We start from the raw sequence: 14,138 nt of genomic DNA on the forward strand, positions 1-14,138 counted from the left end.
ATGTTTAATTTCAATAATTAACAAACACGATTATTTTAAAAACTAGAAGATTGTTCACAAAATTCAATTATTTTCAAAACGCTAATAAATAAATATTTTTAATTTATAAGATTTATAAATAATAAAACAAGAAATTGGAGTAAAACTAACCTCAAAATTTAACGTTGTATTTTGACCGCATTTTCACAATTGATCAATATTTAATTGAATGTCTTTTTAACGAAATATTGCACTTCCTACACTTAAATAACACTTAACGAACACAAATTTAATAGACAATAAAGAAAAACTATATTAATTTGATAAAAAATTCAAAATAATGTAAAGAAAACAACACTTGACGACAGTTTCAACAACACTGAACAAAAATAAACGGTTACTGAATAATCTGTTCTCTGATTCGTCGGATATTTGTAAGCAATATTTTGATTGGTGGAAAGTTTTCATCTCAACCGGAAGTCCGGAACACTAATTTAAAAATATATTAATACTTTTACTATTATTCGAAGAATTCTTTAATTATATTGTACCAAGTGTTATTACAGACATTACAAGACGCTTAATTATAACTTACAATTATAATATTATTTTTATATTTTTTTAAAAACGACAGAATGTTGCAATTAAAAATTACTATTTTGACTAGGATTGTCATTACGTTACTTCCGGCTGCGCGAACGAATGGAGAATAGAACTGTTCTGCGCACAGACATTCGCGGCTTTTCTAACAGCTCTAACAGTTTTCTTCTTTCTGCGGTGTTTAATATTTAATGTTACTTTTATATGCTACGCTTATAATATTTGTCGTGAAAAAAGTGAATAATTGTTTACCAATTGTAAAAGTACGGAAGTGGCGATACTTGTCCTTAACACCTTTACTTTTGTCAGGCGATCGGAACACTGGAAAAAAATCAAGGTACATAACCTCAAAATATTTTTACTTTGCACTATTTTTGGAGAATTTCGAGAGAATTATTAGAAAAATATTAATTATTCTGCATGAAAAGTGAGTGGTAATTGCTTTTAAACTATTATTACTAATTGTATTAGTCTTTTAGTCGATAAATATGCATATTGCTATTAAGAATTTTAGTGTTTTTTATTATGTTTCATCTTGTAACTTTTCGAAATTATTATGGGACTATTAGAAAACAAAAAATTTTTATCATTTATAGATGCATATCGAACCGATTTTATCGTGTATTTTTTGATTAAAACCTAAAAACACATGAGTTGAATAACCTGGTACTATTTTTATAACCAGTGTTGCAATTTTTTATTGCAATTTTTAATAATTACGGGTACTCGCACGTGGTTATTATTGTCGAACTTTTGTTTTGGCTAGTGAGAGAATTTTTTATAGATCAAAACACTCGTGTTGTGATTCTAATTTATTAATAAATAAATAATAAATTAATATTTTATGTCAAATATTCGGTAAATTATAATCTGCAAAACTGATTTGATATCAAAAATTTAATCTTCAGATGAAAAGTTTCCTTGGTTCACTTGACTTTAGTCAATAAATAAGAAGAGTGATTGTTAATTTATAACAAAACATAATCATATTAGAGTGAAGATACTTTATCTAAATATTGAAATTATGAATTTATATATCTATTTATTTCTTGTACTGTCATTGTTTTGTGATTTATTTGCATTCGAAAAGTTAAATTTCGGATCATGGTTTCCGGCAACCGAGGGCGAACCATGGCCTTTACCATGGGTCAGAAATACGGCTGATGAATCATTATTATTGCAACCAGCAAATTTTATCATTGATGTAAGTTGAATATTATTTAAATAAAAGTAAACAAAATTTTTATTTATGAAAAATATTTTCAATTTTTACAGCAGGGAGAGTAAATGAATATTATTAATTTTTACGATTTATTTTTGCAGACAGAAGATGATAATTGCCAAATTTTGAAAGATGCTGTTAGAAGATACGTGGCAATTATTGTCGCAGAATCAAATTCGGCTGGACGCTTCACTCAAGGAAATGAAAACCAAGATCCGTCAATAAAAGGAAATTTGACTCGTCTTAGTGTAAAAAAATTGAAAATTTGTGAAAAGATGCCCTATTTTCATATGGATGAGTCATGTAATTATTTTAGAGAAAATTTTAGTTCCGAATGTTCAAATGAGCGAAATTTATTTATTTCTTCTTCAAATTAAATTTATAATTTTGCGTCGCTATAAAAAAAATTAATTATGTTTCTAAATATTATAAAATTTAAGTTTTAATTAATTTTCTTTTACAATCAGTAATTTAGAATATTTTCAATAAAAAATATTTCGTTCATTTGAACTTATGGATCATAATTTTAATTCAATTGCAAAAAAAATATTATTTTGAAATTGAATATTACATTGAACTTATTACTCCGAATTACAGATATTTTGGAAATTATGGAAAATGAATCCAATTTAAATGCAAATTCAGTGTGGGGCGCTCTTCGTGGTCTCGAAACTTTCAGTCAATTATTGTCAGCATCCGGAGAAGGAAATAGTGTAAGTATTTTATGAAAACGACAAAATTAAATTATTTCGTAATAAAAGACCAAAGTAATTAAAAAACGATTTTAACAAAGAAGAAATATCAAGTGTAATTGAAATTGCATGTTTAAGAATTTACACTACTTTTAATTTGTTAACAGTTAAAATAAAATATTTTTAAAAATTCAATTATTATTATAAATAAAAGAATTTTCACAGGAATTCAATTATTTAAACTAGAATTTTCTTAATATTTTTCGAAAAAATCAATTATTTAGATAGAATTTTATAAAATTCTTCGCAAGAATTCAATTATTTTTATAAATAATAAAATTCTTCTCAGGAATTCAATTATTTTTATAAATATTAATACTCATCGTAGGATTCCATTTATTTTTAATACAATTTTTAAATGATTTCCGCGAAAAATGCAACTATTCTTAAAAATTTCAATAAAATTCTTTGAAAGAATTCAATTATTTAAAAAAATTTTAATTAAATTTTTTATAATATTGGATTTTTTAAAAAATAATTTTAATAACATTTTTTGAAAAAGATCTAATTATTTTCATTAATAATATACAATTTTCAAAGAAATTCAATTATTTAAAACACAATTTTCATTAGATTTTTTGAAAAAAATTATTTCTTTAAAAAGTTTTTTTTTTAAATTCTTCTAAAGAATGCAATTACTTTAAAAACTTTATTAATATAATTTGAAATTAATTTCGCTAAAAACGCAATCATTCTTAAAAATTTTGATAAATTTCTTGTCAAAATTTCAATTATTTTAAAATACTTTCCAAGAATTCAATCATTTTCAATAAAATTTTTAAAAATTCTCGTAAAAATTTCAATTATCTTTATAAATAAAAAATTCTACGAAATTCAATTATTTAAAAAAAATTTAATAAAATTCTTGGCAAAATTTCAAATATTTTCAAAAAGTTTTCTCAATTTAATGATTTTCAATATATTTACTATTTTAATAAAATTTTCCAAAATAATTCAATTAATTAAATAACATTTTAATGAAATTATACGCAAACATTTAATTACTTTCGTAAATAATAAAAATTTGACAGGATTTCAATTATTTTATAAATAATAAAATTCATCGCAGAAGTTCAATTATTTTTAATACAATTTTAATTGAATTCCTCGAAAAATGTGATTATTCTTAAAAATTTTATTAAAATTGTTCAAAAGAATTCAATTATTTAAAAATTAGTTGATAAAATTCTTTATGAGAATTCAATTTTAAGAAAGATTCAATTATTCAATAAATTATTTATTTTTGTATTTAAATAATTTCATTCTCGTAGAACTTTCTAATAAGAATTGATTTAGAATTGAATAAAATAAATTTATTAAAGTTTTGAATAATTTTATTTATAAATTTCAAGAAAAAAATGATTGAATTTTGAAAGAATTAATTTTGTAATTTTTAGAAATAGTTAAATTTTAAAAATGCGTTACATTGAAATCATTTGAAATATTTTAATTCCTGCAGACAAAATAAATAGGTATTTAAATATTTATTTTAAAAAATTATTCTATTTTTGAATGTAATTAAGAAATTATAAAAAAAAATTGAGCCGTCAAGTTTAATTTTTCGATAGCTACTTTTTTACTACTTTTTTATGTCTTTTAAGCTACTTTTTGATGCTCTTTTAAAACTAATTATCGAGTACGAAGCCTGGAGTTCATTTATTAGAATTAATAGGAAATTTCATTTGTAATTCCAGTTGAAAATAAAAAGACAAATTATTGAAGATAAACCTCGATTGCCACACAGAGGACTTCTTTTGGATACGTCTCGTCATTTTCTACCCGTTAAGGATATTCTTCTCACTTTAGATGCAATGTCCTACAATAAATTAAACGTATTTCACTGGCATATTGTCGACGACAATAGTTTTCCATATGAGAGCGCAGTTTTTCCAGAATTATCATCAAAAGGCGCTTATCATCCATCGATGATTTACAAGAGAAACGATATCGAAGAAATAATAAATTATGCCCGACTTCGTGGAATTCGTGTCATTCCTGAATTTGATACACCTGGGCATACGGAATCGTGGGGCCAAGGATATCCCGAGTTACTCACTAAATGTTACGGTACGTCGGATTTAATTTCCTTCCTGCATTTTAATTCAACTATTTTTTTAAATAAAAAATTAATATATATTCTACTTGTATTAAAATTTAAACTGTATTCATAGTTCAAAAATTATAATTAAAATTTTAACTATAAATATAGTTAAAATTTAACTAAATAAGGTTCAAATTTTAACTGTATTTTAACTACATTTCGAAATTTAACTTAAAAATACTTTTTTGATGAAATTTAATTTGTTTCAGTCTAATTAATAATATTTTGTAATCTTTAGATAAAAATGGAAATTTAGATGGAACTGTTGGACCTCTCGATCCGACAAATCCGAAAGTATACGAATTTTTGGACAAATTGTTTCATGAGATTGTTGATGTTTTCCCGGAAAAATATCTCCATCTTGGAGGCGATGAAGTGCCATTCAAATGTTGGGAGAGTAATTCTCAAATTATTAATTTCATGAAGGAGCACAATATGACGAAAAATTTCACACTCCTGGAAAATCTCTACATCAGTAAATTGATCAATATAACGAATAATCTCAATTCGAAAACAATCGTCTGGCAAGAGGTAATTTTAAAAATACACAATTTAGATAATTTAATACATTTCTTAAATAAATCTGTAATAAATGAGAAAAAGATTTTTTGCGAATTTTGATATTGATATTAAATTATTAAACTCGAAATTAGCTATTTAATTTTGAAATAGGTATTCGATAATGGAGTGAAAATCGAAAACGACACAATCGTTCAAGTTTGGATTGGTCCAGCTTGGAAAAAGGAAATTAGTAAAGTAACAAACGCCGGAAATCCTGTGTTACTTTCAGCTTGTTGGTACCTCAGTGATCTTTTAAGTGGAGGAGATTGGAAAAAATTTTACTACTGTGATCCACTGTTATTTTCCGGTTCTAAGGATCAAAAGAAACTTATGTTGGGGGGTGAGGCTTGTATGTGGGGGGAATATGTCGATAGGTATCAATATTTTCTTATAAAAATTCACAAATATTAAATTTCTTTTTTTTTCTTTCAAAAAATGAATGATTAGCAAAAAGTATTTATTATTAATATTCTGTTATGATTTCTTAGGAATAATTTGCATCAAAGAATTTGGCCGAGAGCAAGTGCAGCTGCTGAACGACTTTGGAGTTTTAACATACAACCTATGAATTTCGTCTCTAAACGTCTTGAGGAACATTCTTGCCGAATGAACAAACGTGGTGTTCCCGCTCAGCCTCCCAATGGATCCGGTTTCTGTTTAATTTGAAAACAGATCAATTTTCACAGTCGGCACTCATTCACATTTATCGCAGGTAAATTAGCAATTTTTTTTTTAATTATAGAAATATTTTTCGACTAACTGCACGACATTAGGGATATGAATTAGTAATAAGGTAAAGAAACAGTAAAAATAAGTTATATAGAAATAGAAACTAGTATAAAAACGTATCAACAATAAATAGAGATAGAAGAAAATAATATCAATAATATAAAATTAATATCAAAAATTAAAATTAGAATAAAAAATAAAAAATTAGTATCAAAAATTAAAATAAAAAAAAAGTTTCAAAACTAAAAATAAAAGAGAACAATAATCAGGGTTGCCACAAGTCAGGGAAGTCGGGGAAATTAGAATTGGTCAGGGAAAAGTCAGGAATTTTTATTAAAAGTACTGGAGGAAATTGAATTTTTAGAATTTATAAGAATATTCTGAATTTTGGTGTTTTTTGTTTAATAAAATTCTTGGCAAAATTTCAAAAATTTTCCTCAATTCAATTTTTTTTTAATCTCTACTATTTTAATAAAATTTTACAAAAAAATTCTATTATTTAAACAAAATTTTAATAAAAATTTCACAGGAATTCAAATACAAACCAATTTTTTATATATTTCTTCGCACTAATTCAATCATTTTTAAATTTTTTATTAAAGTTTCTCGAAAGAATTCAAATATATTCAAAGAATTGAAAAAATAGTTCAGAGAAATACAATTATTTCGAAAAATTTAAATAAAGTTCTTTTAAAAATTCTATTATTAAAAAAAAATGTTTACAACATTTTTTACAAGATTTAGGTAGTTAATAAACTTGCAATTTTGATAAAATTTTCTTATATAATTCAATTATTTTCAATACAATTCTTCTTGAGAATTCAATTATTTTCAAAAATAATAAATTTTGTTATGGGAATTAAATTATTTGAAAAAAATTTCAATAAAATTCTTCGCTAGAAATCAATTATTTTTATAAATAATAAAATTTTTCTTGAGAATTCAATTATTTAAAAGAATTTTGATAAAATGCTTTATAAATTTGAAAAATTATAATAAAATTGGTCGTAGAATAAAATTATTTTTGTAAAATATAACATTCTTCCTAGGAATACAATTATTGTCAAAAATGTTTGTAAGAATCTTCGAAAGAATTCAATTATTGTCGTAAAAAATAAAATTCTTTAAAGCAATTCAATTATTTAGGAAATTTTAATAAAATTTTTCCCAAGAATTCAATTCTTTTCAAAAATAAACATTTTCACAGGAATGCAATTATTTAAAAAAGAATTTTTTAAAATTATTTGTCAGATTTCAATTATTTTCAATTTTTTAATGAAATTTCTGGATGGAATTAAATTATTTTCAAAAAGTTTTAAAAAATTCTGAGAAATTCAATTATTTAAAAAAATTTGAATAAAATTCTTCACAAGAAATTAATTATTTTCATGAATAATAATATTTTTCTCCGGAATTCAATTATTTTTATAAATAAAATCCTTTAGAGGAATTCAATTCTTTATAAAATTTTTTAATAAAATTCGTTGCAAGAATTCAATTATTTTCATAAATAACAAAACTTATCGCAGAATTTCAATTATTTTTTATTCAATTTTAAATATAATGATAGAAAATTGCATTTATTGTTAAATTTGTTTTTAAATACACCGAAAGAATTCAATTCTTTTTAAAAATTTTGATAAAATTCTTCATGAAAATTCAATTTTAAGAAATATTCAACTTTTGAATATATTATTTATTTTTGTATGTAAATAATTGAATTCTCGAAAAATTTTCTAATAAAGATTTATTAAAAAATGAATTTCAGGTAAAATTTTAGATAATAATTGAATATTAGAAGAGTTATTGTGTCAATTTTTAGAAATAATTGAATTTTGAAAAGGGTTCAAATTAAAATCTTTGAAAATTTGAATTGAAATCAGGGAAAAACAAAATAATAAAAAATTGAATTGAAAAAAAAAATTGATTCTTTTTCTTTTTTTTGGGAATAATACATTTTTTATTCAATGTTCACTTATACATTAAAGATCTTTATGAAATATAAAGTAAATAAAATAGACGTTGACGTATTTTTTCACATTGACACAATTTAAATTTTTCTTAAAACAATGATTATAAAAGAACATAATAAAAATATAATTTTTATAAGATTATTTAAAACTAAATTAACTAAAATCTAATTGATTATTTCTTAAACTTATACATATTAACATATGTGCGTCAAACATTTTGTGCAAAATATAAAAACTATTTTTATTAGAATAATAATTTAAAGAGAAAAGTAATTAAAAAAATATCTCTAATTTCATCAAAATTAAAAAAAAAACGTTACAAATTAAATCAATTTTACCTAAATTATTATTAAGGTAAAATAATTATACGAAATAATTTTCACATTAATTCTTGACAATATTCGTTAAAAAAGAAATCCGTACACAAAATTGACAAAAAGAACGTTTTGCTAAAACATTTATCACACATTTTATTGTCTTTTTGAATTAAATGTACTTTTTGGATTTAAAATATATATGCTTTTTGATTAATCGATCGATTTTTTAACGAATGAGTATAAAAGTATAGATAATTAATAATTGTTTGCAAAATACAGAAATGGGAAATTTTCTTCTTTTTTTTGCAATTAATTATCTTCGGGTGTTCTTGTTTCTTGAATTTCCTGAAAGAAAATTATAATTAATTAAAAAGCGAAATAGGGAATGATCTTGATTATAAAAGGACAAATGCCATACCCGATTACGGTGCTCTCCGTACTTGGACCAAAATGTGACCTTAATAGGAGACCTCTGACCAGTTTCTTTATTAAAAATATTACATTTGGAATACGGTGGTGAATAAAGATGTAAAGAAATTGCAGTGTCGACAGTACTTGGATTTTCCACACGATGAAGTCCAATGGAATCTGAAAAGTTAGACAATGAATTTTTTTCTTTTTTTTCTCTTTTTAATCTTTTCACGAGAGTTGAAAATTTAGTTTGTTTATTAATTTTTCCGATTGGAACCAGAATTTATTAATTTAATGGGATTAATTTAATTAATCAGAAATTTCAATTTGATCCTTGAATTTAAAAAATTCAAAATTATTTTATTTTCGAATTGAAGGGAATTTATTTTTCTATTATTAAATTTTTTTTGCACAGACAAAAAATAATTCTTTCTTTTTTTTATTAGCTATATCGAGATGAAAGTTTGAAATTTTTCTTTACCGTTAATATATGTAATCTCATTAAGATCAAGTGTAGATATTCCAGTTTCACGAAGTTTCTGTGTTTCAGAACTGGTTTCATCTTCATTATCAGAAGGCATTGCGTACGTTGTCTAAAAATTAAAATCAAATTTAACAATAGTTGAGAATAATTTTGAAATATTTTTAATTTACAATTTAGAGACTCATTTAAAAAAAATTGAAGAAATTAATTGAGAAAGAAATTTTTGATAAAAATTACTTCACATAATTGTCCTTGTAGAATTTTCATAACACAATGAGCGTTGGCATGATCATGAATTGCTGATCCATGTCCTTCTCCCCAACAAATAACCATGAGATTAAACCTGCCATTTCCCTCGTCAACTAAATTTCTCGTATATCTGGAATTTTTTTGAAAGAAAATTATTTTATTATTCCTTTTTTATTACTTTTCAATTTTGTTCTTTTTTATTATTATTTTATTTTATTATTTTATTCTTTTATTGTTTCGTTATTTTGTTATTTTACTATTGTATTATTTTGTTACCTTTGCTATTTTGTTTTTTTATTATTTGTTTATTGTTTTTCGTTCTCATACATTTTTTTAATTATTAACTCATTTTTATCAGTCTAGACATTGTAAGAAGTACATTTTTCGAAAAATGCATTTTCATTTTGATTAAATTCCAAATATCATTTTGATGAATGTTTTTTTATATTAAACTCAATTATATATTTAACTTTTGACCAAAAATTTATAATTTTTTATCTAATCTTTCACATGAACCAGAAAAATTGTGATGAACTTTGTTTAAAAAGTATTATTTGCTAAATTTAAATGAATTTTATTATTTATTTATAAATTCAAAAATTTGGTATTGACTTCTATTTCAACATTGAATTAATCAAAAGCGAATAAAAATAATTGGATATTTTTTTAAAGACTTAAAAAAATTGTATTATTTCAAAATGAAGTTATTAATCTTGATCAATACGTGTAAAATTCAGCACGTGCCTCTTATCTTTTTCTTACGTTTTATTTACATTTTTTTAAAAAATAAAATTCTTATATTTGTATTTTTCGATTTTGCTATTTTTGCCTATTTATCCGTTTTATTCGACACAAATATTTTTCTACGTAATATTGGAAAATTCCTTATTTTTTAGTACTGAATAATATTTTCGAAAATTGACTAACAATAATTAACAACAATTATTACTTAATAGAAAAACGTCATTCAATGGAATATTGAAATGAATATTGAAATAAAGAATGAAAAACAATTAATGATAAGAAACAATATTCATAACATGAATGAAAGTAAAAAGTTTGTTTATTAATTTTTATTACTATTTTTTGCTTATCATTAATTGTTCATTTCTTTTCTATAATTAATTAATTTTGTTTCTTTGATTAACTAATTTTCTTTAATTTTCATTAATTTCGTGCAATTGGTTCATGAAAAAAAAAAGAAAATAAGAAAAAATTAAAGGCACCTTTTATCTTCTTTATGATAAAAAGAAACTGTAAATTGTGTTTGATTTTGATTCAATAAATCATTACAATTACTACTGGTTTCAAATCAAGTAATAATTTATAAATTATACACGCGTAATATAATCGAGTATAATTATGAATATTATTGACGTGACTGACAAGACCTCATTTTTTAACGCTTAAAACTTCGAGATTATACTATTTTTAGAAAAACGCATTTTTAATTTAATATACAAAACTTAAAGTTTAAATGCAATTCCTTCAATTTGATAATGAATTTGAATTTATTATTTTATATATAAATTAATATAAATAAATATATACAAATTATAACAATTATATAAAAATTAATAACTCCATAATTATCTTTCGATTAAAATAAAAAACAAAATAATTAAAAATATTTTTTAATTAATTAGCATTTTTTATTAATTAATTAACTAATTAATTATTATTATTATTATTATTACAAATTGTTATTGTTTAAACAAAATTCGTGATTCTGTCACTAGAATTTAAATTTACGTCATTAGACAAATAAGTAGTGTATTAGAAAAAAAAACACAGAGAATAAAAAATATTTTCTCCTTTTGTTTCGTAGTGTTGAAAATTCCACAAAGTCTAGGGGATTGATATCAAGTTTGAACTTTGTGACACTTTATCTGTTTCACTTTGAAATCTATATTCTCTCAATAGAAAACCCAATTCGCTGATTAGAATTTAATTATTAATTAATTTGATTTAATTAAAAGACTAATTAAAAAAAAAATAACAAATATAAATATTTTATTCATTAGAATTTTACAGTAAAAAAATATTTCGAGTCTGTAAATATTACAAAAATTACAAATGAAAGACAAAATACAATAGATTGTTAAGAGTGCATTATACAGGGAGAGAGAGTGTAATTTTCGTTTTGTCAGTTATGAATGGACCAAAGATAAATAATAAAATTTATAATGTGTATCTTGCGCTCTTTTATTCACACAATTCAAATTTTATACGATATGATTGAAACTCTTGTAATATATAGTATTGAAAAATTGAACAGAAAAAAAACAAAAACTGCGAAAAAAAAACTTTTTCCATTGTTATTTGAGATAAAGGAAAATTTTCCTAGATAGTAATAAACTATATTTTGTAGTTTATTGTCTGACTTTGCATAATGTATGTGCATATAATTAATATGTCTATATAAAGAGTGAAAGTGAATTTTATAGCTAAACAAATAACTAATATATATAGAAATACAAGAATTTTTTTCTTGTTCATTTTTTTTTTTTTGTAATCCAGAATATTTGATGAATTTCATAAGTTATTTTTTTCTTAAGAAATATTAGAATATATTAAGTGAAAGGAAATTTCTTCTTTATAGATTAAAATTACTCGTTTGGTCAAGAATTAATTTTTTGTAAACATAACGGGAGAAACTAATCTAACAGTAAAAGGAGTAAATATTTTTTTTTTCATCATCTGTGATGCAAATTAGATTTTTTTCAAATTGAAATATTTTTTCGTCATCCAAATTTATGTAAATGGTTCGAAAAGAAAAATTATTTCCCCATTTCTTTCTTTATTTAATTATTTCACTATTTTTTTATTTTCTTCATTATTTTTTCATGTTTTCATTATTTTACTATTTTTTCTTTTTTTTTTAATTATTTCACTATTTTTTTATTTTTTTATAATTTCACTATTTTTTTAAATTATTTCACAACAAAATTTTGAGAATTGAAAAAATATTACTGTATACAATCTATTATTGTCACTATCAAACAATAATTAAAAATAGTGAATAATAATAAAAATATTAATAATTAATAATTATTATAATCAACATGCTTTTTGTTGATAATCGTCAAATAATAATTTGTGTAATAATAATATAGTATAATTTTTACTATTTTTTAAGAAAAAAATTGCGTCAATCATAAAAATAATAATAATCAATATATGCTTTTTGTCGATAAGCGTCAAATAATAATTTGTGTAATAATAATAATAATAATAAACGTACTTATTTTTGTAAATAAATAATAATAATATTATTTTCATAATAAAATTAAAAATAAATAATTTTAATTAATATTAATATTATTTAACATAAAAAGAAAAGAATAATTTAAAAAACATGGAAAGAGAATAAAAAATGTAAAGAAAAAAATAGAAAAAGAAAAATTGGAAAGAGAGTGAAAAAATGGAAAGTAAAAAAAGGAAAAGAGAGTAAAAATAAATGAACTATAAAAACAAAAAACAAATGTTTCGTCACCTGTATCTGTCAAATTTGGCGTATTTCTTCCAATCTTGAGGATTGCTTCTGTACGCCAACATAATATCCTGAACCCTATCAATATTAACATTATCAGTTTCAAAAGCATCGTATAAATGATGAATAAGTTCCTGTAAATTTAATCCTTTAGTAATTGGCGTTTCATTCATGTCTTTATCGCAAGGATAATCGTTCATTAACGATTGGCACTTGTTGTTGTTGCTAAACACTTCCATATTTTCTCCTTTCACCGCGATTAATTGAAAACAAAATGAAAACAAAAAATTTTCAAACAAAAAAATTACTTTGTAGAATAAATTCTTAAAAATTTATCAGTTATATTAGAGATAAAAAATATAAATAATCACTAGTTCTGATAAAAAAAAACCCGCTTAAGTTTTTTTTTATTATTTAATAATTAAAAAAAATATATATTGCACACACACTCAACTTGGTAAAGTTTACGTCCCACCTGAACTCTTTCTCTCTCCCGCGTGTAAAAGTTTATGACGGTACGGAGATCGCGCGAGAAATGAAACAGAACAGGTTGTGTCAAATCGTTTAAATACAATAAAATATCATGTTACAAAGAAAATATTTTTTTGGGGGATTTTTTTGTTTTTTTGGTTTTGAATGGGATTTTATTTTTGGGGGGAGAGGGGAAAAATTTATAATTGAATGTATAGATTTTTCAAAGTCAATATTGATGAATAGTTTATGAAAGACTGAAGAAACCAATGAATTCGCGCTCTCAACATCCACGAACTTGATTTACCGAGAAGTTAATCCCTACTCCATATGAATCACTAAACAACTGTTATCGCTTCCAAGTCTAAGGGGTACACAAGTACTGAATATAATCAACGTGCCATATAAGACATTTGGTTGCCAATCAATTTTTATAATATACTTTGTCCTTTGAAATAGTGTTCTGTTCCGTTTTTTTCTTACTCTTTTTGATATTTTTGTTCTTTCCTTTATTTGCTCTTTTTCCTGTTTTTCTTATTGATTTATATTTTTTAATAATAATTTTTAATCGTTTATTGATTCACCTTTTTTTTTTTATTGAACCGAATTTGAGTAAAAATTGAATTTCTTTTAATGAATCGAATTTGAGTAAAAATTGAAATCTTTTTATTGAATTTAATTGTTTTGTATTGAATGGAATTTACATAAAAATTGAATTTCTTTTAATTAATTGAATTTGAGTGAAAATTGAATTATTTTTATTCAATTGATTAAATGGAATTTGATGAAGAATTGA

The 14,138-nt window shown here is 22.6% G+C and overlaps 2 protein-coding genes across 2 annotated transcripts; one reads left to right on the forward strand and one right to left on the reverse strand.

Annotated features, from left to right (window-relative positions):
- The first annotated feature begins 1,945 nt into the window (after window positions 1-1,945).
- LOC122504357 (beta-hexosaminidase subunit beta-like) lies at window positions 1,946-5,968 on the forward strand. Its single transcript, XM_043615430.1, has 6 exons — window positions 1,946-2,104; window positions 2,399-2,514; window positions 4,248-4,620; window positions 4,893-5,185; window positions 5,327-5,589; window positions 5,704-5,968. Exons 1-6 carry the CDS (start codon window positions 2,077-2,079, stop codon window positions 5,879-5,881), a joined length of 1,251 nt encoding a protein of 416 aa, XP_043471365.1. The 5' UTR covers window positions 1,946-2,076; the 3' UTR covers window positions 5,882-5,968.
- Window positions 5,969-8,280: 2,312 nt separating this feature from the next.
- LOC122504359 (cysteine dioxygenase type 1) lies at window positions 8,281-13,675 on the reverse strand. Its single transcript, XM_043615433.1, has 5 exons — window positions 12,875-13,675; window positions 9,367-9,508; window positions 9,127-9,238; window positions 8,653-8,822; window positions 8,281-8,579 (listed from the first exon to the last, which is right to left on the reverse strand). Exons 1-5 carry the CDS (start codon window positions 13,108-13,110, stop codon window positions 8,544-8,546), a joined length of 696 nt encoding a protein of 231 aa, XP_043471368.1. The 5' UTR covers window positions 13,111-13,675; the 3' UTR covers window positions 8,281-8,543.
- Window positions 13,676-14,138: the final 463 nt, after the last annotated feature.

Source organism: Leptopilina heterotoma, unplaced genomic scaffold (assembly GCF_015476425.1).
Source record: "Leptopilina heterotoma isolate Lh14 unplaced genomic scaffold, ASM1547642v1 Lhet_292, whole genome shotgun sequence".
Classification (NCBI taxonomy): domain Eukaryota; kingdom Metazoa; phylum Arthropoda; class Insecta; order Hymenoptera; family Figitidae; genus Leptopilina; species Leptopilina heterotoma.

Bases quoted from the DNA above. Each gene is read 5' to 3' on its own strand.
- LOC122504357 (XM_043615430.1), top strand. From the start codon at position 2,077: ATGCCCTATTTTCATATGGATGAGTCAT. The intron at 2,105-2,398 runs GTAATTATTTTA...TCCGAATTACAG, and splicing joins TTTTCATATGGATGAGTCAT to ATATTTTGGAAATTATGGAA. The intron at 5,590-5,703 runs GTATCAATATTT...ATGATTTCTTAG, and splicing joins TGGGGGGAATATGTCGATAG to GAATAATTTGCATCAAAGAA.
- LOC122504359 (XM_043615433.1), bottom strand. From the start codon at position 13,110: ATGGAAGTGTTTAGCAACAACAACAAGTGCCAATCGTTAATGAACGAT. The intron at 9,239-9,366 runs GTAATTTTTATC...TTTAATTTTTAG, and splicing joins TACAAGGACAATTATGTGAA to ACAACGTACGCAATGCCTTC. The intron at 8,580-8,652 runs GTATGGCATTTG...ATTTTCTTTCAG, and splicing joins ACGGAGAGCACCGTAATCGG to GAAATTCAAGAAACAAGAAC.